This window comes from Patagioenas fasciata, chromosome 3 (assembly GCF_037038585.1).
Source record: "Patagioenas fasciata isolate bPatFas1 chromosome 3, bPatFas1.hap1, whole genome shotgun sequence".
Taxonomy (NCBI): domain Eukaryota; kingdom Metazoa; phylum Chordata; class Aves; order Columbiformes; family Columbidae; genus Patagioenas; species Patagioenas fasciata.
In genome coordinates this window covers 77,213,621-77,238,523 of record NC_092522.1, presented here as the reverse complement: position 1 = coordinate 77,238,523, position 24,903 = coordinate 77,213,621, and the positions used below count along the sequence as shown (strand labels likewise).

Sequence of the window (24,903 nt, the reverse complement as noted above, 5' to 3'; positions counted from 1 at the left end):
GCGGCGGGTCACCCCCTCGGCGCGCGCGGCGGAGAGGAAGGGGGCGCGTGTGTGGGCCGGCCGGCCGGGCGCGCGCGCACGGACAGAGCGCTGCAGGATGCCCGCGGCTCCCGCTGCGAGGGGCTGAGGCGCGCGGCGGCCCGGAGGTCGCGAGGCGGCGCAACGCGGGAGCGGCGCGCGGAGAGGGTCTCTTGCGGATGGCGCCGGTGAGCGAGCAGCTGCCGCCGCAGGGCACGGGGGACCCCACCGCCGCCTCCCTACCCGGTCCGCCGCCGCCGGCCGTGGTGGTAGAGCCGCGGCGGGAGAACGGCGGCGAGTGGTGCCTGGGGAGCGGCGGCGGTGCTGGCAGCGGAGACCAGCCCCGGGCGGCGCCGGAGGCTGTCGGGAGCGCGGGCTGCCCCGGGAGCGCGGCGCCGGAGCCCCCCGAGGGCGGCTGGGGCTGGGTGGTGATGCTGGCCGCCATGTGGTGCAACGGCGCCGTTTTCGGCATCCAGAACTCGTGCGGGGTCCTCTTCGTCTCTATGCTCCACCTCTTCGGCGGCGGCCAGGATGAGCAGATGGCGTTCAAAACAGGTGAGGGACGGCGAGGGAAAGGGTTGGGGTGTCTGCCAGCCCTTCCCGCCTTGGGCCTTCCCCGCCCGCAGCCCGGGCGACGGTGGTGCCCCGGCCAGTAGCTCCCGCTGCCAGTGGTGCGGCTACTCCAGTTGCCGGTGTCCGTGCCCCGCGGGGCTGTCGGGACCGGCCCGCGACTCGGCCGGGGGTTGGCGGCTGCGGCTGCTGCCTGTCCTGCCGCTCTGTCCGTAGGCTGCCAGAGCCCTCGGGGCGAGCCGGAGGGCCGGGCCGGAGCCTGCCCCGCCGCAAGCACGTGGGGCTGGGCTGAGGGACTCGGAAATACTCGTTTGATCGAGGCGGAGAGGAGCTCCGCTCTGCTCCCTGCGAGCAGCCGTGCCCCGGAGACAGGGCTTGGGGCAGCGAGCTCCTGAGGCGTGGGGGAGAAGCTGCAAGGAAGGAAGCAGGTGTGCTCTGGCTGCTTCCACTGGAGTGTTCATCGGCATCGGTCGGCGTGCATTGCAGGAAAAAATGCATGTCTTGATCCCAGAAAGTTTTATTCTCTTCCACCCACATTAGCCTGATGATTAGTCTAAATGATTAATAAACAGTGGGTTGTAGTGACACTGAAAATACGTAGAGAATGGGTTTAACAGTTGCCCAAAACAGTATTTGATGTGCAGCTTTCTTGCTGTAACCAATATCCCCAAACTTACCAGTAAAGTTAATGATGTTTACTAGACTCTAAGGACACAACAGCGCTATTGCAATCAAATCTCCATTCTGCTGTTACTAATCTAAGTCGTTCTAGTGCATAAGTGTCAATTCAGAAGTGAGCACACGTTATGTAAGTTCTTTTTGAAAAGTGTCTTGTACTTTGACTTTGTAAGTTGAGAATATGCAGGTTCTGTCTCACAATAATGAAGAATTACTAGTCATAATAATTTATTGTAGTGAACTCGGCTTATTTAAAAGGTAGCTTACGTATTAAAATAGCAAACATTCTTTTATTTTTATTTTTTTACTAAAAAAAATGTTCCAGTTATGTTGCCCTGCAGAAGTGTAATCTTTCTAGGAAACTTTATCAGTACATAGTGGTGTTACAGACCTTTAAAAGAGTTTTGAAAATATTTATGTCTGAAGTGGAAGACTAAGGCAAGTGTTCACACTGAAGTGAGTAAGAAAGCTGTGGTGGAGCACTGCTGTACTCTTCAGCTTTTGAGTTATTTGTGGTGATGTAGAAGGTGTATTGCTCAGTGTTCTTGAGCTAGGAAGATGGGGAACTATGTATGTGTACATGTCAGGTGTGGCAGTGCCTGCTTCACAGCAAGGACATGCACATCCAGAAGCAGGTGTTTGGGCTCCTTAGTCTGGACAGGAGAAAAATTAGGTTGTTCAGAGGAGGTGCTGTGAACATTTGCGTACTTACCTGGGAGCCTCTGGCCAGTCAGAAATGCAGAAACACATAGGTGGTTGGTGCTCTGTTCATAGTACAGAGGTGTGATTGCTTTTTCTGAGGATCTGGTTCTCCAGTAAAGATCTCTCAAAATAGTCGTCTTGTACTTAAAAAAAAAAAAAAAAAAGTGACTTCTAGATACTGGTGCAGTAGTTGAAATAATCAATGAGTGGAGGATTGAAATTATTATCTTATCTTCCAGCAGGGTAATTGCACCACTGGTATTTAAGTGAGGTTGAGATTGTTGGGTGTGTTCCACCCATGTTTTTGAAAACTTACCAAAATGCTGACAAGAGTGGGTGATAAAAAAGAATGTTGCTTATAGCCTAGTTGTTTTGCATCTTCCTTAGAAGAGTAGGAAGAGTTCAGAGCCCTGGATGCAGCAGGCACCTTCTGCATAAATTTTTTTTTTTTTTTTTTAAAGAAAGCTGCAGCTGCATTTTGTTTTGCTCTGTCAGATGTGCTCTAGTATCAGTAATGCAGAAGACACTAGTTTTGTTTTTTTAAATCCAAATGGGTATAAGTCGGGGGAAATTGCATAAGATGCCTTGCCTAGATGTCATGTGTGCATGTGAAGGAGGAGGACTGCAAATACAAAAGTGCCTCCTGTAAATAGCAGAACAGCAGATAAGATGGTGTGCTTTTAATACCCAAAAGTACCCTAATGAGTCTGGGCACTGAAAGGGCTAAGCAGCAGCTGTCAGACAGGACTTTTTGTTCCTTAATGTTAACTTCTTTGCCTAGAAACTGTTTGTCTGCTATTTTTTATCTTGTTGAAGATAGGACTAAGGGTGAACTGAACTAAACAAATTCTGATACAATATTTAGCTTGCCGTGAAGGGGAGCTATGATCAGAAATGACAAATTGCACTTTGTTTATCTCTTATTGAACACTGATGGATAAGCTGGCATGCTGTAGGAAGAAAAAGGGTGACTAATGGGATGAAGTCAGCTGGATTTTAGTGTTACAGAAAACCCTATCCTGATCACTCCCATAATATTGATTATAATATGTAATCTAGTTAGTCTCGTGTGTTCAAACTGATTGCGACTCAAAACTGGCAGTGGAAACTGAGTTTGAGTCAGATGTAATGAATTTGAAAACTGGGATTTATAATTAAAGTTTTCTTGCTTTGGAATACAAAGTCTAATATTCTAATCCCTAAAAAAAACCCAAAAAACAACAACAAAAATCCCCACAAAAACCACAAAAAAACCTACCAACAACAAAACAAACAAAAAACAACCAAACCTTTAAAATCTGTAATGCTGAATTTTTTTTTGAGAGATGTGAAGATTCTAGTTGATCTCCCCTGGCACCCCAGGTGCCTGTGGAATCTTGCCACTGATCCAGACTACCACAGAATTCAACTTTTTAACCAAAGATTACTTGGCTTTTGCCAGAAGCATATGTGTTGCTAGAGGATTTTGTGTGCATGTTTTTTTTGGAACCAGATGGTAGTTGTCTCTTGCCTGGTGTTTTCTTCAAAAAAACAGGAATTAAGTAGACTACAGTACATGCTACTTTTGTTACCTCATAATAGATGAAAGGAGGATGCCTTTGTCAGGCAAAATAGGAAGGCATTAAGTAATCATAGTACATGCTTTTTTTGTTATTTTTAGTAGGTGGATGGATATTTATCAGTATGAAAGACGATGAAATGGAAGGAGGCAGGAGAATGTAGTCAAGAAGTGATTCTGCCTTGCAGATAAGGAGTGGAAGGAACCAGAAGTACAGGCAAGGCAGGAAAGCTGTCTCCAGAATACAGCATCAACACTGGATAAATGAGTAACGATAATTAACATTTTTGCAGAATTTCAGTGTTAATGAAAGAACTTGTATTGTGGGTTATAGAGAGTTCACGAATTTCTTCAAGGGGTGTGTGACTATAATTCATATTTTTAATGAATTTTTGGACTAGCATACAATATTTTGATATTCATATTAGTAAAAAGCTTGTTTCTTTGCTGATCTGTTGCACTTTACAAACATTTCTATTGTTTCCTTGTGTAGCCAGTTTTTTTGTTCAAATCTAATTGATTCACAAGTATAGAAGAGGAAAAGCCCCCGATGTAAGTATGAAACTTCTAGAAAGATGTGCCTGAAGTCTCAGGAAACTGCTCCGTTCATTGTTTATAGTTCATTGTGTCTGAGGAACAAGTTGTGTTGAAAAACACAATGGCAATGAAATACGGGAGGCTCTTAGTCCTTGGAAATAGAGCGGACCTAGTAGGCCTCTTGTGTTCAAGTACAATTGTTGTCTGACTGTCCTTGAAGGGGAAAGATTGGGCCCCGGGGCCAGTTTGGGTTCTGGCAGGATGAGTACTTGGTTCCTCTCCCTGTTGGTGTTGGCAACAGAGGGAGGGATGTGGAGCACTGAACCAGCCCTGGTGCTACCTCAGTTAGAGATCTGGCCTCTGAGCCCCATCTAGTCCCGTGTTGTGCTGGTTTGTTAATTTAATGGGACAGTTTGAAGTTGGAAGTTTTTCCTTTACACTTTCCTTGAATCTTTTGCTGTTTTACTGATATTTGCTTCCGAGACAAAAGCACCATCAACAGTTTTGTTATCCTTCAAGACCTTGTTCTGTACCTGTCTGTCAGAACCACACTTTCATCTCTGATTGTATGGGATGTGGTTTCTGTTAAACCGGGAGGCTTGGCAAACTGAAATTGTGTCACATGGCTTATGAGAGAGCAGTTGACCCTTTTTTTTTTTTTTTAATAAATAAATCAAGTTTGGAACACCTAAGTTGTCAGAGCACAAAACTGTAATATGTATGAGGTACAGGAAAGCATGATACTGTGTCACAGTTTGGTCACTAAGGGTTACATTGCGATGAAGGAGGTAGTTCCACAGAAAGTTGGACTGATGGATATTGGTGCTGCTGTAGTCTGCATTCCTTCCCACGTTTGTGTGGCCATTGACATCAGACTGGCTGAAAAATAACTCAATTTAAAAGCAATGTTTCACTTTATTCAGCTGCAGTCATATTTTTGTGCTGTTTTGACCTGGCTTTGTAGTTATAAATATGTATGTAAATGAAGACTGTGGAGTAGTTGAAATTATGATAGGGTCAGACTGGAAAGTTGAAAGTAGTTTCTTTAGTATGCTGTCTCTCTTTAGGACAGCATAATTGATACCAATGCAGTTTACACATACACACATGCCTCCAGCCCTGGAGCATTTATCTTGCGCTCTTGATAACTAGTTTGCAGACTGATTAGCCTTGTGCCTGCTAGTTAGATTGTCTTTTTGTGGTGTTCTTGTTGGTATTCAGACTGGTTAGATCTCTTCCCATTCCAACTGTAGATAAACTTGTAGCAAGTTGCTTAGTTAAAGAGAATAATCTTCTTAATGTGTCTAAAAGCTATTCTCCAATTTATTTTCGTGGACTTCTTTAGAGACCATACTTTGATTTCACAGGGATTAAACATCTCTATAAAATGCTAAAGATGATGGGCTATTACCACCACTCTGCATTAAATGCACATACCTCAAGTTTTTGGAGCTTTTGTGTGCTGCCTTTCAGACAAAAATGTATCCTCTAAACCCTCCTTCAACCAAACCTGCCTAAAAACTAAGTTTTTACTGTGCTTTATTGGTGAAGTAAATTGGATGAAAGCAAAATCCTGTTGAATGTCTTTCAGAGTAATTTTGCTGTTAGTGTAATCTTATTGATAAAGTTATTCTCATAAAGATGTTACATTGGTACAACACTAGAAAGCTATTTTAAATGTTGTTTAGTGCCTGCCTGTAGCTATGCTAACCTAATTAGATATATCAAAGTAATGAAAGAATTCTTGAACATGAGGTTAAAATAGTTTAAAACACCTTTATAAAATTAAGTTAAAGTCTTAAAATGAGATTTTTGGCATATTTTTTGTTCGTAAGAGAAATGCCTTGTTTGATGGTTCTTAAGATAGTGTTAAGGCTGACTGTTTTCCAGTCTCATCCTTAAATCTCAATTTCTGAAGGGCTTATGTAAAATTTTTTGGAGTGCTTTCACTTCTAATCTAAGTAAGCAGTAGTATTGCGTAGTTAGACTGTTCTGCAAATGGGTGAAGACTCCAACTTGGTTTGATTTCCGAGTAGCAGAAGAAATTATTTTTGACTACGATTTTGAAGATAATTTATCTAGATGGTTTGCTGCTCTTTTCCTTGGATAAATATTTCAAGTCTTAACAGTTTTGTTCCATGTGGAACATTTTTTCATACTCTCAGTTAATATTATTTCTTTGATTGTCTCTGCTTCTATAACTTTCTGAAACATGGAAAAGAAATTTGCTGTGTGTCATTCCAAATGAGGCTTTGCCATTTTATGGCATAACATGAAGTACTATGATGACATCATGCTATCTAGTTTGCATTTTTTACATAACCAAATGTTTTTCTAGCTGCTTTTTATTAGTACCTGCATTCAGTGGAGTTTAGTTGACTTTGAAGTTTTCCAGTGTGCATTGCTCTCTACTCTTCAACTTTGTTTTGTTTAATTGGTCCCTGTAGTCTGTTCAATGTCAACTTATTTATCCATTTTGGCTACCGTTCTTTGAGGTTCCTCAAATCTCTTCCTGATTTTTGAGTTGGACTAAACTCCTGTCTAGAGGGGCAGCTAGCAATTTGTGTATGTTTATTAATAGACCCTAAGCCTCTCATCCTATGTTAGATGCTCCAATTCTTACTTTTATTCAGTTACTGATTTTGCATGCAGAAATGCAGTCGACTGTTCTCAAACTATTATAGCAGGATTTGTCTATTCTTTTAACCAGTTTGAGATATTTCAGTAATTACAGGTAATAACAAAATAGTTAAGGTTTTAGACTCTCTGCTTGGAGCAATGTCTGCTAAAGCAGGCTGCTGAGGACTTTGCCCACTTGGGTTTTGACCACGTCCAAGGATGGAGACTCCACAGCTGCTCTGGGGACTGGTGCTGGTGTTTGACCACACTTGGAGTAAATAGTGTTTTTTACATTTAAATTAATTTAAATTAAATTCTCTGTACTTCAATTTGTGCCCATTGCCTCTTGTCAGAAAACAAGTGAGAAGAGTTTGGCTCTCTTTTATTTTCTTTTTTTTTTTTTTTTTTTTAACTACTTCTCCTCAGGTATTTATGCACGCTTAAAAGATTCCTCCTCCCAGCATGTTCTTCCTAGGCTAACCAACCCCACCTTTCTTAGCCTCTCATCCTATGTTAGATGCTTCAATTCCTTGGTCATCTTTGCAGCCCTTTGCTGGATTCACAGTAATAAGTAGACTATCTGCTCCTCCCTCAGCGTAATTGCGGGTTCAGACTCTTGAAGCTTCAGGGTCTTGGCGAAGATAAAGTCAATCTCTTTCTTGCCATCTCTGGTACTGTGCAGTGTGCTGACCTCCTCCCACATTTTTGGCTACTGCTGTGTCTGGCCATGCTATTGGAGCTGTATTCTAGGATAGCCCCTTTCATAATGTGAGGGTTCAGCAGTCATATGAAGTTTAGTATTTAATGTTTTCTAGATTTTATAATGATTCACTATTTGAAGAGCCATATCCAGATAATCTTAACTGAGGAACTGAGTGGCAGTTCAGGTTTAGCTGTAGAGTTGTTATCTCTTGAAAACTAGCCTATTCTGTTTTTCAATTACTCATTTCTAGATTTATGGCTTAATTTATTAATGCTCATAAAATATTTGGGAATTGGTTTAAGTATTTGATCAGGCACATTAAAGCATCTTTAGTTTGCTAAATGTTAAGAAAATTTTGTAATTGGAACTCTTATCTTCTAGCCTTTCACTTTAAAAACAAAAGCGTGTTTCAAAAATACTCAGTTTTCAGAAATACCTGTAAGTCTTATTCTGGATTTTTAAGACTTTTTTTTCCCCAAAATTTTATGTAATGTAACATAATTACAGGGAAGACAAAGTTTTGTTGGTCTGAATTATGAATAACAACTTATAATAGAATCCTGCACCTCAAAGATCATGCTTTGAAATGAGGACTATTAATAAAATTTTAACTTAGATTGCTGTGTCTTGCTAAGGAAAATAAGGATTTTCAGTGAACAATGACCTATAATGCTTAGCAAGTAATTGCCCAGTTCAAAATTGCTTCTGCTCTGTGTACTACAATGAAGCAGATGTGCTGATTACTTACATCCAAGCTAAGGTAGTATTGATAACATCAATGCTTTATTTTAGAATATTCATTGTGGCAGAAGAGGTAATATAGATTCTTTCATATATATTCCATGTTTTTAAAAATCTTTTGTTTTGTGAACACACAGTTAATGCAGCCTTAGTCTACTGCAGTTTAACCTTCAGCAAATATGTACAGAAAGGATAATTCTGTGAGGAAACATTCCCTTGTGATCTTGCATTCTGTTTTACTTCCTGAAATCTAATTTATTACAATACTACCAGCTCTGGTTTATATCCAGCCATTAATTTTCATGGGAACTGACTAGGAATGACTTGTTCTAATAGCTAAGTTAGAGTAGCAGCCCTCTAGCAAGGATGGGACCAATTTAAAAATCATCAGTGTTAGTTCCCAGACACAGGAAGGGATTACTGGGATACTGAGCCCAAACTCATTATCAGCAGCATGTCTATAAGCCCATGGAACAGTCTCCTTTAGGTGGTGTGGTTGTACTTTGATTGCAAATTATAAAGCAACTTTCTTGTTACCTTTTTGCTGTAATAAGCAGAAATAGTGAACATTTTGGCTATCTGTCTGCTGCTGTGTGCTTTGTTCATTAAAGCTGTACTTGATGTGTATGTTTAAAGTAGCTCATAATAGTTTATTTTGCATTTTTAAGAACATAGATGTATGAGGAATAATAAGTAATTTTAAACATACGAGCTATTAATGTAAGTTACTTAATCTCTATTGTCCTATCGCAGATGACTTATAAAATGGGCGGTAAGGATTGCACTCTATCAATGCTGTAACTCTGAGCAAGGATAAAACACTGTGGCAGAATGTCCTAAATGAACTGTGATCTTTAAGTTTTCTGCTTCTGCAGTCTGGAAGGAATGAACAGTCCTTTATTTTTGAAACAAAACCACAGCTTTAACAGTTGCAAGTTCATTACATGATGACCAGGAACAGTGTTTTTTTGTACAAGGTAAGAAAGCTGCTCATTTTTGCAAACAAAAAAAAGTCTTAAGTATAACAAAAAAAAAGGATTTTTCTAATTGGAGAAGTCCTAGTTTGGGTTCCTAGTATATTGCATTGAATGCTTAAGGGACAAATAATTCAAGAAGAAAATATAATGTTAGAATTCATTAAAAAGTGATCCTTAGTGAATGCTGAGATGACCCATATCTTTGGAGGATTTTGTTTGTGCTGTCTGTGGTATTTGCACTCCAGAGCACCCAGTTGTCCTTGGACTGACTACAGTGACTGTGTCTTCTTCACTTATTGGGTACAGACATGTATTATCCAGATGCCTCTTAAGGAGCTGTTTAGTTTGCTCCAGACTAGAGTCTGGATGGCAGCTAAGCAGTGTATAGAATGAGCAGCTGAACAACAAGGACACAGGTGTAAAACTGAAACCAATTTGGTTTGCACAAGGAGGCCTGTATCTCCTACCAAAAGTATCAGAAGTACTGAGTGTTCTTGGGCCCCATGGCCAGGGTTAACTTGAACAGTAACCTGGTCCTGTATTATAATTAAACAGGCTGGAGAACATGCTGGGATTGGAATAATCTCAATGGGTTACATGGGTGAGACTGAAAGTCTACTAATTTGTCAGTTTACTTTGTGTTTAGTCCATATTTTAATAATTTGAGTAGTTTGAAATGGTTATTATCAGCTGCTCTATAATGCTGCTTTTTTTTTTTTTTTTTTGAGAGGAAAGGTGTGGTAGTGGTGCTTTACCCGAAGATGCTACTAACCTCTGAGCAAGTGAGATTGAAATCAAGAACCTGAACTGTGGTGCATATTTTGGACATGTGTCTGTGGTATGTGTCATGGTTCAGAATAACAACCTTCTTGGAAGGTTGATGTAGTGTTAGGTAATATTTTTTCAAATCTTGAGTGTACAATTTAATGATGACTTTTGGGTTCTCCTTCAATTCATTTGCAGAAGTACTGCCTGTGGTGCCTTGAGTTCATTGTTTAAGTTGTCATGTGTGTGACAAAACTGAAGGGATATGTACTTTAAAGAAAGCCTCTTTGGCACATAAAGTCAAATTTGAAATTGCCCATTCTTTTATACCTTCAAGTCATTTCCTATCTTTGAAATGTTTATGTAGCTTAGACTCTTCAAAACCCAACATTGCATTCCAAACTTTAAAGAAATTAGAACTCTCAGCTCATAATGTCTGACACTGCTGGGTGCACACAGTCATCTAGAAAATTAAATCAACACTAGAAGTTTTCTGAAAGCTGAAACAAAATGTCCAAGCTTGAGGTGTATTTTCTAATCCTATCAGAGTAACCCCATTTCTTACAAATTGAAGCATGGAGCATTAACAGATTTTTATACCTCTGTACATATCAAAGTCTTTTGTTCATAGTGCAGTGGTTTAATGAACATTTAGTTTCATGCAGTGAAATCACTGACCCTTGCAAGTATGTGTAGGGTGACAGGGACAGAACTGGGTAGCTTATTGGTAAGGCTGGAGTGGAACTGCACAAAACCAGGATGGACAACATTTGTCTTTGCATGCACTGTCAGAAGTTGAGTCAGCATGACCCAACTCTGGTATTCTGGATATTTATTGCTTTTTCTAATATTAGGCAAAGAAAATACTATGTTGCATGCAATTCATGCTACCTCAGAGCTGTAAAACTGGTTTACTTATATAAATATTGTCAAGAAATGTGACAAAATGCTTTTGTAAGCTTATAATTTTGAATAGTGTTAATCCTGCAATTAACAATGTTCAGCGTATTTCTTTTTGGACAGTATTAATCTTTTGTGCATGTGGTATAATAAATTTACTTTACTATTAAGGGATGTTATGACACATGTTCAGTCTCTACATCAAGGTCCATGACAAAACAACAACATTATTATTTTTTTTTTAGCTGAGCATCTATTATTTCAACAGTTGGTCAAAATATTTTTAAATGTTTTGTAAATAGCCTGATTGTATTTATTAAAGATAGTTTTATTGGGAAAATACAGGTAGGGAGAGGCAGGTACTGTATAAAGTACTCTGCTGCTTGTTCTTTGGGATATGGTCCTGGCTTCCTCTGAGCAACTGATCTTTCTTTTCTGTTTATGAGATATCCCACATACCAGTCTTCTAGGTGCATGTTTTCCTGATCAGGACAGATAAGTGTGGTGCTATAAAGAGTAAATTTAAAAGCCAGGTGAAAAAATGTGACATGTCTTTAAGATTGCCTACAACCAGACCTGTGTGGTTCTTCTGAAGTTTCAAACAAAAAGTATGTAGATTCTTAATGTGAGAGTGTTCCTGTAGGTTTCAAGTTAAGGATTAGAATGAGAAGGATACAAAGTTAACTTCAAGATGAAAATTTGGTGCAAGTTTTATATTACCTTTTGAAGGTGATGAATCTTAGCACTTCTCACTGCTTTTTATTTATAAGCAGTGTGTATTCTGTGGAAACTGAGTGGTAGTTCTTTGGGATAGCAACTCAGCTTGAGAGATTGCTGGTCAGTGTCTACTGTGAAGAAGATGTTGGTATGACAATGAAAGCCTTTCCATTTTAAGAACACTGTATTTATCAAGACATTGTTTTTTAAAAAAGAGCTCTGCTTTTCTTGAGCTTTTGCAGAGTTCTGTAGACCACTGCACAAACTGTTCTGTAATCCTCTTCAATATACTTATTTCTGTTTTTCTGGAAGAGAACAATTTGTGATTGAGATTATACAGCTTGGTCATAATGGCTTAAAACCTGGTGACTGCTTTTCTTTTGTCTAAAAAACTAAAATCTGAAATAGAGGAGGCTCAATGGACTATAACAGGTAATTAAGAGCAGTGGTCTTAGAAATGACTACTAACAGTAATGTAGACAAGGTGACTTGTTTATGAATCTCTGGCTGGTGTGATTGTAGCTGATTCTTCTCAGATGTATTGATTCTTCTCAGAAATCATGCTGCTTTTTCTTTTAAGACGTTAAGCACTAGATTCTGTCCACACAGTTTTTAGCACTTTTTCCTGTGTTATAAACCAGTGATGATTCTGACAAAATATATGTTAGTATAATTAAGAATCAGTCCTGATAATATTTCCTGTTCTGGACCTAAGATGCATCTTTGACTTCTGCTCTGCATCCTGCTTAATAGATAACATGCTGTTAATTTTATATGTATATGACCAAAGCCTACAGACTCTTCAACTAGAGGAGAGGGAGATGTTGGCCTCTAACCATCCACTGTATCTTGAATATACCTTGCCTTTTTCCTGAAAAGATACAGGCCTTCACTGCTTACTATTTTTTTTTAGCAAAGGCCATGTGTCCGCTTAGTAATGCAAGGTTTTCCATCAGTTTGTAAGATCTAACTGAAGTTTAAATTTCTGGATAGAAGAATCATAAGGGTTTATGGTTTTACCTCATTTATGCCATTACCACTGGAAATACCCCGTCTCTGTGCACAACTCAGAGCTTGGGAGTGTGATCAATTCATTTTGAGGTAATCCTACAACTAACTGTGAAACTGCATAATTAATAAAATTCTTCATTTTCATGAATAAGTGCCTATAGTGGCCAACCTTTTAGTGAAGTGTTGAGTGTAGCTTTGGATAACACAGACACGGAGGAATGGGATTAAAGGTTTGTGGCTGAGGGAGGGCATGGACATTTGATGGGAATCTCAGAGGTGGTTAGAGAATGGCTTAGCAGTGTTTACACGAAGACAGTTGAAATGAGTGGAGTTTGGGACCAGTGTAAATGCAGAGGGAGGAAGAAGGAGCCTCTCCCCCACTTGTCAGAGTTGCTGAAGAAGAGATCAAAGGTAAAACTAATCTACTTTTATTTTAAAGGTAGGATGTGTTTTGTTTAGCTACTCTCTAGTGAAAATGCTACATCCGCACAGATTTATTTTCTTGATTATATAAGATCTTATCTTCCAAATTGACTTGTACTGCTTCTGATTAGAGCCACGCTTTGCTGTTAACACTGTCATTTGTTATAGCAGTTACTTTGTCTTTGCTCTCTCTGTTTTTTATGAAGTAACTTCCTAATTACAAAGTCTTTTTCTATGTGCAATTGGTTCAGCTTAGACAAGGCACAGGTCCTTGGAAACTCCATAAGTAATGAGTTTCAGTTTAGTAAGACAAGGATATAACAAATGGTTTGTGATAGCAGTACCAAAGGATTTTAGAGCTAGTCTGTTTGTATGGTTGCCTCCAATGTAAGGAGTATCAGTTTGAAATTACTATAGTTACATTTTTGCCCTCAATAGTTATTTCTGGCATGTACTAAAATCATAAATAGGTAAACTATATATAGTTGTTCCTCTCCTTACCTTTCTTTTTCCTCTTTTTATCTGGGTCGCTATGGGACTGTTGAAGCAAGTGTGATGGTTGAAGTGTTTTTTTGTGTTCCAAATGGCATGATATATACTGAGGTGCAATGCAGCCTTCCTAAATGACACTGGTGCTAGTCACACTGGACCAGTAATGTACATTTTGCTTTTATTGGTGTTTTCTCTTTTGTCTTATGCTGCTTCTCTATTTTGTTGCACTGGAATGCTGGGTGACATGGACATTTTCAGCCAGTGATGCAAAATATGCAGAAGTGATGTTATACCAGGAGAGAACTGGCAAGGTGTAGATTATCACAGTATCACAGTATGTTTGGGATTGGAAGGGACCTCAAAAGATCATCTAGTCCAATCCCCCTGCTGGAGCAGGAACGCGTAGGTGAGGTCGCACAGGAATGTGTCCAGGCGGGCTTTGAATGTCTCCAGGGAAGGAGACTCCACAACCTCCCTGGGTAGCCTGTTCCAGTGCTCTGTTACCCTCACTGAGAAGAAGTTCTTTCTCAAATTTAAGTGGAACCTCTTGTGTTCCAGCTTGATCCCATTGCCCCTTGTCCTATCATTGTTTGCCACTGAGAAGAGCCTGACTCCATCCTTGTGGCACTCACCCTTTATATATTTATAAACATTAATAAGGTCACCCCTCAGTCTCCTCTTCTCCAAACTAAAGAGCCCCAGCTCCCTCAGCCTTTCTTCATAAGGGAGATGCTCCACTCCCTTGATCATCTTTGTTGCCCTACGCTGGACCCTCTCCAGCAGTTCCCTGTCCTTCTTGAACTGAGGGGCCCAGAACTGGACACAATATTCCAGATGGGGTCTCACCAGGGCGGAGTAGAGGGGAAGGAGGACCTCTCTCGATCTACTGACCACCCCCCTTGTAATACACCCAAGGATGCCATTGGCCTTCCTGGCCACAAGGGCACAGTGCTGGCTCATGGTCATCCTGTTGTCCACCAGGACCCCCAGGTCCCTTTCCCCTACACTGCTCTCTAATAGGTCATGCCCCAACCTATACTGGAACTTGGGATTGTTCCTGCCCAGATGCAGGACTCTACACTTTCCCTTGTTAAATTCCATCAGGTTATTCCCCGCCCAACTATCCAGCCTGTCCAGGTCCCGCTGGATGGCAGCACAGCCTTCTGGCGTGTCAGCCACTCCTCCCAGCTTAGTGTCATCAGCAAACTTGCCGATAGTACACTCAATTCCCTCGTCTAAATCATTAATTAATATATTGAATAATATTGGCCCCAGTACTGACCCCTGAGGCACTCCACTAGATACTGGCCTCCAACTGGACTCCGCACCATTGACCACCACTCTCTGGCTTCTCTCTTTAAGCCAGTTTGCAACCCACCTCACTACTCTATTGTCTAGACCACACCTCCTCAATTTAGCTGTGAGGATGCTGTGAGGGACTGTGTCAAAGGCTTTACTGAAGTCAAGGTAGACCACATCCACCGCTCTGCCATCATCCATCCACCTTGTTACATTCTCATAAAAGGCTATGAGGTTGGTCAAGCATGACTTACCCTTGGTAAAGCCATGCTGACTGCCCCTAATGACCCTCTTATCCCTGATGTGCCTTGAGATGACACCAAGGATAAGCTGTTCCATTACTTTCCCAGGGACAGAGGTGAGGCTGACCGGTCTATAATTACCCGGGTCCTCCTTCTTGCCCTTTTTAAAGACTGGAGTGACATTTGCTTTCCTCCAAACCTCGGGCACCTCTCCCGTTTCCCAAGACTTGGCAAAAATGATGGATAGCGGTCTAGCAATGACCTCAGCCAGCTAATATATATAGTAGAATGAGATGTAGTCAGCACATTCAGTGGAGTCTGGAGAGTAACTCAGCTGGCCAGATGCAGGCTTCAACTTTAGGGTGGGCTGAAACTGTAGTCTACACTGGCTGAGCTGACTAGATCTCTGCTGACTCTAGTGGGAGCTTTGACTCCTCACTCATACATCTACACTTGAGTGCTTCAACATGGAAGCTGACTCCAACTCCAGGTGTCCTGTTTTGACCCCAAGCGCTTCATTTTTGTTGATGAGCACAAGAAAAAAATTCTGTCATACTGTTGTGAGTACCTACAACATCTGTACTGTCTTCACTCTTACCAGTATGCACACTCCAACATGCACATTAGTGCCTACTAGTTAGAGATCATATTTACAAACCCAGTTAGTTGGATCTTTAGGGGTTTTATTGTCAAAGGTACCTGCCTTTTTGAAGGTTTATCAGAGCCTGATAAGATCAGTACAGAAAACAATTCCCTATAGAACTGTTTGCTCTGATGTATGTAGTTACTAGTTTAGCTGTATTTGCAGAACTGTCTTCTTTGATGTATGAGCTTCGACCTCTAATTGCTCTAGAATTTTTCATGTGCATATGGAAAACAGGCTGAGTTCCTGTGACCAGTGCTTTTGTATGATTTTGTTCCTCAGAAGTAAAGGTAAATTTGTGTTTTTGTTGGCATGCTTACATTCATTTATGTAGCTCCCAACACTTAGATTATAATTTCAGGTGCTGTGTTATTTTCAGCCATTTGCAAATATGAGGTGGCTATAGGCAGCCTTTCCAGGAATTATTGTGGCCAGTGGTTTGATGTGTGAAGCTAATCTACACAGAAGAAAAATCAATGTGAATACATGAAGAAAGATGAAGTAGTTTACCAGCCAACATTGATAGACTTCTAAGGCATGTTCTCAGAGGCAAGATATAGCTCCTCAGTGTGACTTTTTTTTTCCCCCCTCTGTAAACCTTTCTGTTTCCAATTTTGATCTTGGCATGATTACAGAGCCACTGGCATACACAGAGGACAGACAGTGCCAGCCAGTTATGTCCTGTCTCTGGGTGAGGGAATTCATGCTGAGCTCCACATTTGTTAGGAGATGGAAACTGAAAATTGCTTCCTCTCTGAAACAGTGCATTTCTCCTCTGAAAGTTGTCATGGCAGGGCACAAGACTTTGCCAAAGTATCTGGGAGATGCCAGTTGGTACGTGCCAGTCAACTTTTAAAAAAAATTTAAAGTGTTGGCTGGACTAATATGCTATTTGAGACTTTTGGTCATGTGTTAATTATATCTCATGAAGATAACCAAATACTTGTAAACAAAGTTTGGAGTTTTTTTAGGAGGCAACTGTCTGATAAGTAAATTACCTGACTAGGATTTAGCTGGATATAAGCAAATACAAACGGGAGCATTCTGGTAGTTTTTTTCTTATTCTAAGGAAAACACTTAAGAAAACATTGTAGAAAATATAATTTGAAAGCATTCAGCTGTAACATAGAATTCGTAGATAATTTTGGGTTATGTTGGTACGATAGGTTAGATAGAACAGTAATTGAAAAACTGAGTCTGAAAGCCTAGACATCATGTATGCTGATCTCTTGTTATAAAAAGTCCTGACTATGTTTACACTGGGACTCACTTTTTTGTATGCTGAATATATATGTTATGTGTTAAAATACTTCTGTTTTGTTTTTTTATCATTTAACTTGAGCATACTACTTTTTTTTTTGTTGTTGTGTAATGCTTTCAGTTTCTCTGAAAATATGCTATGAAAATAGATTGCTGGAATAGCATGCTGCCTGGTTTTGGCTTAAACAGGTGTAGGCAGCCAGTGGCACTCAAGGTTCTGCGTGCAAATAAAGGACCACTTCTTTCTTAACATTCGTCTGTAGAGGGGCAGTGCTTCCCTATTTAACACTATTTTTAAGAGTATTTTAGCTTTTTTCGTTCTGAAATTGTTAATTTTTTCCCCTTATGTCAGAATGTTATCTAGACAGTTCATCTCAAGATTTTTTGTTTTTCAGATCTTCAGCAGCAAGATGTAATGTGTCTGACTTGCTCTATGTGTCAGCTGTCAATACTTTACTGATGTATGTTGCCATTATGAAGCACTGGTTTCTACAATTTGTTTAGCTGAGTGTTTTGCAACTGTTTGTTTTTCCAAGCTCTGAAACCAGAGAAGAAATGCAGGAAAATGGAATTACTCATTGTCTTACTTAGTTTTACTATTATTCTTATTACTTTTATGTTCTGCATATGAAATGAGGTAAAACATTCTCCATTTTCAATCGGAAAGAGGGTAAGGTAAAAGTAGCACTTAATCCAATTAATGTATTTTCCTGCTCTGATTCATTGTGATGACTTTGAGCATGTGGTAGTAACCGAGCATGAACGACTTAAAGTCACAGAATCTAAATCCCCATTATTTCTGCTCATTGAAGGGAATAAATTAATTACCGGACACTAATCTTTAGGTAATTGCTCGCTGAGCAGGAGATCTTAGCTCTTAAAGAAATTAGTTTTGTAAGTTTATAGAACTGTCAGAACTAGTGAATTATTTTAAAAGGTTAACTATAAATGAACAGATGCTGAGCTTTCATTTTTACATGCGTAACTATTCCAGTTGAACCTTACAGCATATGTAGTATGTGGTGATAGATATCTTTCCCCTTAAGAGTTTTTAGTATAGCTTCTCAAGTGCAGTTTAAGCTGAAATTTGTGTCAATGTTTCTGGCAGTACAGAGGTAGACATTTGTAGATAAGACAGAGTATCTGTTGCTGTTTTGAATGACTGTATTTTGGGCTTGAAATAGCTCTTACTCATTTTGGGTTGGTTTTCTAAATTGGACATAGAGGAAGGCAGGTGTGCTTTAGCTCTAGACAGTCTACCCTGTAGCACTGCATTACACATGTAATTTTCCTGCTTCTCCTTTATTCTACATAACATAGGCAGGTTAGCCCTGGGATTCCTTTTTGTTCTTGATAACTGGGTGGACTTGTGATTTATGTCTCTAGGGTATTGGTATTTGAAAGTCAGGCCCCTTGGTCATCACTAAGTTGCCTTTGGAGGACAGCCTGAAAGAGGGTGTTAAGAGTTATTTACAGCTGCTAGTCAATAGCCTTAGGCCACCCTTACTGCTTTGACCTCACTGGAGTATTTTACTTTTTGTGTGGGAACAGGCTTCCTTCCTCACACATACATCTGGAAACATTGGGGGCCCCAAAGCTCGAATCTACCAAAAAAGTTACTGTATCAGAATACTGCCTGTTAGCTTCTTTTCAACATCTTATATTTGCGACGTAACTAAGGGGTAATTTAAATGGTTTCTGGATCTTTCTGACCTGATGGGTGCTTTCTGTCTCTGTAGATTGTTGCTATGGGTAGCTTATGCATTTTTTTTAAGGCTACAAAAATCTAGATTTGCCTATGTCAAATTCCTATTCTGCAGCTGGTCTTTACAAATTACAGGATATACTCCTGATTCTCTTACACTATATATCACAACATTTACTACGTTATATCTTTGATCAAAATTCCACAGAAATTCTAGCAAAGGGATAACAATATACTGGTTAACAGAAATGAAATACTCTGATTGGAAGTAATTGTTCCATGAAGCATGATTCTGCCTGTCAATGAGAACCAGACTTCTTTCCTGTAGACAGTCTTTTCATTGTGGAATCTCTGCTTGAAATTTTTTCAATTTAAAGTAGGCTTTATTTAATCTCCTTCCATTTATTTTAATTACTGTCAAAATATCAAGAAATAGCAGACCTACCATATAACTACACTATTATGAATATTCTGTAAGGACAAAGTGATCTCAGTAAGTCATACTTGACTTATATTTAGAGTTGTCACAGAATTTCATATTAATACGGTTGTGAACTTCTATTCAGAGTGCTTTTTCTAAATAATAGGGAAAAACATTGTATCTTTGGACTTAATCTGGTTAAATTTGTGTATCAAGAAATCAAATACTTCTGTGCCCCTAAAGACTGAAGCGATATCCTCTGCAGCCTTCAATACATTCTAGTTACATTTATGCCATCATGTTGGAGATAGCTCTAGCTATGCTTTTGAGATTGCTTTTCTTAGACCTAGCCATAGTCAGACTCTCAGCTGAGTGGATCGGTTTTACATCTGTTCTTAGCACACCAATAAAGCGGGGGTGGTGGTGTGTATGCATGTAACCTGTCTCTGGAGAGGAAAATAACAAGCATTTGTACTCCCTCCACTCTGGGAGGAAAGGTTGCTAAGGGTTCTGTGTAGCTCTCAAAGGCTATTGGGAATGATTGCTTCTTAGCACCCCTCAACGGTCAACCTTCAGACATCTACAGCCTGGGAACAGTGGAGATAAAAGGTACTTGCTGCAAATAATGTGTTCTTAACACATGAACAAACAACATTTCCTTTTGCACAGGTGAACTTCAGTTTCCAAATGCACACACATACTCAGTTTTAGGAAAGAATAAAAGCAGAATCAAACACAGCCTGCTGTTTTCAGGTTTGTTTCTGCCATGGCACAGCTCCAGTGTTTTGGTCATAAAACCTGTACACAGTGGAAATGCATTTATTAAGGGAAAGAGGTCAATATTACGTGTGTTTGTCATTACAGATCTGAATTTTGATAGCAACATTGATTAGAGTAATAAAATTAAATTATTCTAGACTTATTTGAATACGCTGATATAAAATGCAGAGGTATGCGACTTCAGACTTACGGGTCTCCTGGATGGGTACTGTGCACATGTAGTTGTCATGCGCAAACCAGAAAATGGCTTATTCTTGACATTTTTCAGTAGTCAGGGGTGTTCCATTTGCTGTTTCTGATAAGCTGTGCACAGTGCAAGCGTTAATTTTTTTCCCAGTGTCGTCCTTGAGTTTGTAAGTACTTCAGTGTTTTGCTTTCTTGGAGTGCTACTAATAGAAATTTACTTCATTTGGTATTTCCTAATGTCTTTATTGCTAATTTGGAGTTAATTAGTAGTGCTTTATATATTTCTTGAATACTTGAAAGTTGGATCTAAACCCAGATTGTTCAACTTATGAGTTTTACAAAGAAGTTTGAGTATGCAAAAGAAGTTTATTTTGGCTTGTCTTCATCATGCTTTTCTTAAATTTCCAGTGGTATAACTAGATGTTTTGTCCTGACTGTTAACATGTCCTATATTTTTTCTGCATAATTCAGGGATAAGGAATTCTACTAAATATAAAAATAACTTATTATACCTAAATGTTAATGGTATTAACAAATCAATGCTAGTTCTGTGACTGTTTTGGATTACTGTGCAAGACAGAAGCCAGATTCCTTAGAACTTCTATTCACATGGGCTTGGGCTTCCAAGTCTTCGGCTCGTAAAATGCCTGAATCAAAATTTGTTCTCATCTGGACTTCAACTTCTGAATGCAAACTGAGAACCATGGCGTAGTAAGAGGTAGTCAGAGCTTTTATTTTAGGCATGAATGGTTGCATACGTTGCTAACATGTGATTTACTTTTTTTGAAATTTGAATTGTCACTGAGTGGTTAAATTGTCAGTGAGCTCAGTGGCATGACTATGGCTGAGAAAACAAACAATCTTGGTATTAAACCTGATCATAAAGCTTTTTGAACAATTGTATTTTTAAAGTAGCATCTTCAGTGATATAATAAGTCTTCCAAAGAGAATCAGGAGCTGCTGACATAAATATGTAAATCAACTCTGTAATTTTATCATTAATTTGATGATTAAAATTGATGTTTTATTTACAGTTACCAGCTTAAGCTAGTCAGGAACAAACCTTTATGGTGAACTAAGGAAAGTTTTACTTAACAACAACAACCATATTTTTTGATATTTCAGTCGTGTTCTCTTGTTTGTATTTGGTAGCTGTGGACAAGAGAATCTCATTGCATAAAATCATTCCAGAACCTCAATTTATAATGATGTGCTTGCACGGACATGCAAGAAAGATCTATGACCTTTCAAGTGTCCTGGCAGTAGATTTTAGAGGAAATAGCCCTGCTTGTGAAACTTCTAGTTGTGGTGCCTGTATTCCTAGAACCATATAATAATTAAGGCTGGATAGAATCTCTGGCAACCGTCTTGTTCAACCCCCTGTTCAGAGCAAGTTCAGTTGGATCAGATTACTCAGAGCCCCATCCAGCCAAGTTCAGATAGTCTGCTGTTGCTCTGTGTAACATGTTCCAGTGTTTGCCCTTGTAGTGAAAAATCGCATGTTCTATTGTCAGCCTATGGTGCTGTAGCTGTGCACCTTTGAACAGTGTGTTTCTGTTTCCTGTATGTCTTTTAAGTAGTTGTAGACAGCTAGATCTGTGCTGCTTCTGCCTCCCAAGCCTTTTCTTAAGGCTGAACAAACCAAATTTTCCCAGTCTTTCCTCTATATTACGTGTCTCAGCCGTCAATCATTTTGGTGGCCTTGTCCTGCACTTAATGCTCTCTGTCAATGTCTGTCTCTTGCTCTGGGTAGCAGAAAACTCAGTGCAACTCCAGATGCAGCCTTATGTAAGTGGAATGCCCGTGTCCCTCAGCCTGCTGGCAACGCTCCTGCTAATGCAATCTGGAACACAAACGCAGTCAGTTTTTGTTGAAGAGCACACTACTGATTCAGATTCAGCTTGTGTCCATGTCTCTCATGTCCCTTTCTGCAGATCTGCTTTCTAAGCAATCGACCTGCAGCCTAGATTGGCTTCTGTTGTTTTTTTCATCCCAGGTGCTGGACTTTGCTTTCTTTGAATTCCTTCTGGTTCCTGCTGGCACACTTCTCAGCATGTTGAGGTTCCTGCATATAGTAGCTTTGTCCTTCAGCGTATCAGTCACTCCTTCCAATGTGATGTTGTCCGGACTTGGTGCATGTCAAGTCTTTCTTTTCATCTGTGTTACCTCTTGTAAAACCAGGTGTATAGCTTTAATGGTTAACCTCAAATTATTATGTTAATAAGTTATTGTCATTAAGGCTATAACAATATGTATTGCATGATTGTGTATCATGCATGAGCAAATAGAATTACATAAAAATAATAGGTCATGCTTCAAAGTGATCTAAGCCAATGTTCTGTATCCAATAATAGTAACCAATGCTTAAGAAGTAGTCCTTCCTGTTATATACCTTCTTCCCTTCAAAAAGTCAGTGGGTTTTAGACCTGGGAAGTCAGAGAAGCCCACCCTATATCAGTTGCTTCTTGTAAAGTCAGTTTATACCTGTGGCCTTCAGAATGCTCAGTTGTACAGGATGCACAGTTGAATTTATTTTTTAACATAATTCACACTTCCTTACATTCTAAATGTGCTTTCTTATAACTTTAGGAGTCCCATCCCATTTTTGTTTTTACAAGAAATAAAGAAAAAATCCTTCTCCCTCTTATTTTATCCATATATATAATCTCTCTAAAAACAAACACCATCCCCCAAAAGATCCCCCTTAAACTCCCCCCCCCCCAAATAAACAAACAAACAAAAAACCCAAAACCAACCAAACAAACTATAACCAAATCCAAAACAAAAAAACTCCAAACACCCAAACCCCACAACCAAACAAAACAAAAATCTACCTTCACCTGCAGTCGCCTGAGTTCTGCTCTAAGAGGAGTTTTGTCATTTTAGCCCTTCTCCCTTTTCCAAGTGATTTGTTAATATTGCCAAACAAGGAGACTTAATATGGATTCTTTCTGGATGTTGCTGGTAACTGCTCTCTGTATGCTAATCAACTTATTCTTGTTTCTTTTAGACAGTTTATTCATACCTCTGAGAGCTTTTTCCTCTTGTCCAATGAAACTTTGTTTTTCTAAGGATCTTTTGTGATGGATGAACCTTTTGTTGAAAGCTTCAAGAAGTTCTAAGCAATTAACATTAAACTTACTCTGAATGGCACGTTTAGTTTAGCATATCCAGATAATTCTCTGATTCTATCTAAACACTGTTTATTTAAATCTTTATTCAAAAGATGCTTAATCAGAATTCATGATTGCTTGATGAATGGTAAGTATTTAAAGCTACCTTTAGGTATACAAAAGCTGATGATATTCAGCTGTTTTGAAAAGGCATTGCATCAGAGGAAGTGAGCTCTTTATTATGGTGAAGAAATACTTCTGTTTTGTCTTAGTGCTTTCTAGAATAAAATTAAAATGAGGGGGGGAAGAACCCTCCTTAAAAAAAAAACAAAAACAAAAACAAAAAAAACCAACAGAACAGCAAGACCTTGTAAAAAAAAAATAAGAACTTAAAAGAAAAAGTGCAAGTTTTATTCTACTTTCTTAAAATGTAGAAATGCAGAAAGCATTTTTAAAATAACATTTCTTGAATTGTTTACTGAAGTGCCTTTTGTAGAGGTTTAGTTTTTAAAACAGTTCCTCGTTGTATCTCTGCCATGCAAAAATGCTGTGTTTTTTTTTAAGAATAAAAAGGTTTTCCCATCCTTTTTTTTTTTTTTTAACAATACCTTTGTTGTATCTGGTTATGTTAAAGCTATGAAAAGGTTAAATGTTCTTCATGAAGCTCCTACCAGCCTGCATCATCTGTTTGCCTTGGTGGGACTATGTGAACTTATTCTTTGACTGGGGTTGAAGAGTAGGGGAAAAATACTCTCACGTCTTCTTCCTTGCAGGCTTTTTAAGAGCATAAATGACCCTGTTTGACAGTAGCCATCTTGAATATGAGAAACTTTAATGAACTTGACCTCTGTCTTTTAAGAGGCTGTCCTTAGTTGTGTTTACTAGAGGAAGCAAAATACTCAAACATTACTGTTTTGTGTCTTTTTATTTTCAAGCTCCTGTAATTTCTCATATGAAGTCTGTATTATTAAGGGTAAGCTGGTTGCAGAACTACCAGAATCCTTTGTTTTCATTATTGAATATGTTAGTAAGGATTTTTCAAAATTGAGTCACTTCAGAGCTCCTGTAAGTAGAAGCATTGCCTCTAGCTAAGCATGGTGTTGGCAGGAGCTGAGCAAACTTCTTTGTGTAGTTTTTGCCAAAAAACCTAGTTCTTGACCTGAAATATCCCTGCTGTTTCCAGCTGTGAGCTTCATGAACAAACACTATGAATTTTGACAAGCTGATCATTATTCACGCAGAATAATTTATTAGATCAAATTCCTGTCCTAATTAGTTTCCCTTTGTTTTTTAACAACCTTTACTTCATTTTTGTCTTCACTTGTTTTCTAACAAGTCTTACTTTCTTGCCAATTTCATTTGGTTGAGTAGGTGATCCTAAAAAGAGAGTGAACAAACAAGTGATGTGATGTAGCACTGTCTAGCTTAAATGGAAGGCACTGCATGTAAGTTACTGTCTAAGAATGTATTAAAATGCAACATGATTGAGTTGGTGTATGGAATTGTCTGAATTGGTCTTTAAATTGTGATGTTCATAAACCAGGAATACCCAGGGAGAGAATTAATTAAATTTGAGCTATAAAAGAATGTTCAATTTGGAGTGACTTGGCATTTAAATTGCTGTATCAGTTTGTGGCTTTTTTTTTTTTCCCCACAATAAACTACTGTTACATACTATTTAGGAAAGCAGGAATTACTCTTGCAACCAAATCTTCCCCCAAATAGTGGGAAATGTTGAGTCAGACATAAAATGGTCTGTACTAAGGCTAATATGTGTTATTTCCTTGATGCCTGGGTTATATGTGGATGGATGCTGTGGACTGTTCCCTTGGTTGCTACAGTA

General features: G+C 39.2%; 1 protein-coding gene across 1 annotated transcript in view; it reads left to right on the top strand.

Annotated features, from left to right (window-relative positions):
- The first annotated feature begins 9 nt into the window (after positions 1–9).
- The window catches only part of SLC16A10 (solute carrier family 16 member 10), a 68,184-nt gene continuing 43,290 nt past the window's right edge, over positions 10–24,903 (top strand). Inside the window, exon 1 of the mRNA XM_065834462.2 lies at positions 10–573. Coding sequence (XP_065690534.1) covers positions 198–573 — 376 coding nt within the window. The 5' untranslated portion in view covers positions 10–197. The remainder of the gene's footprint in view (positions 574–24,903) is intronic.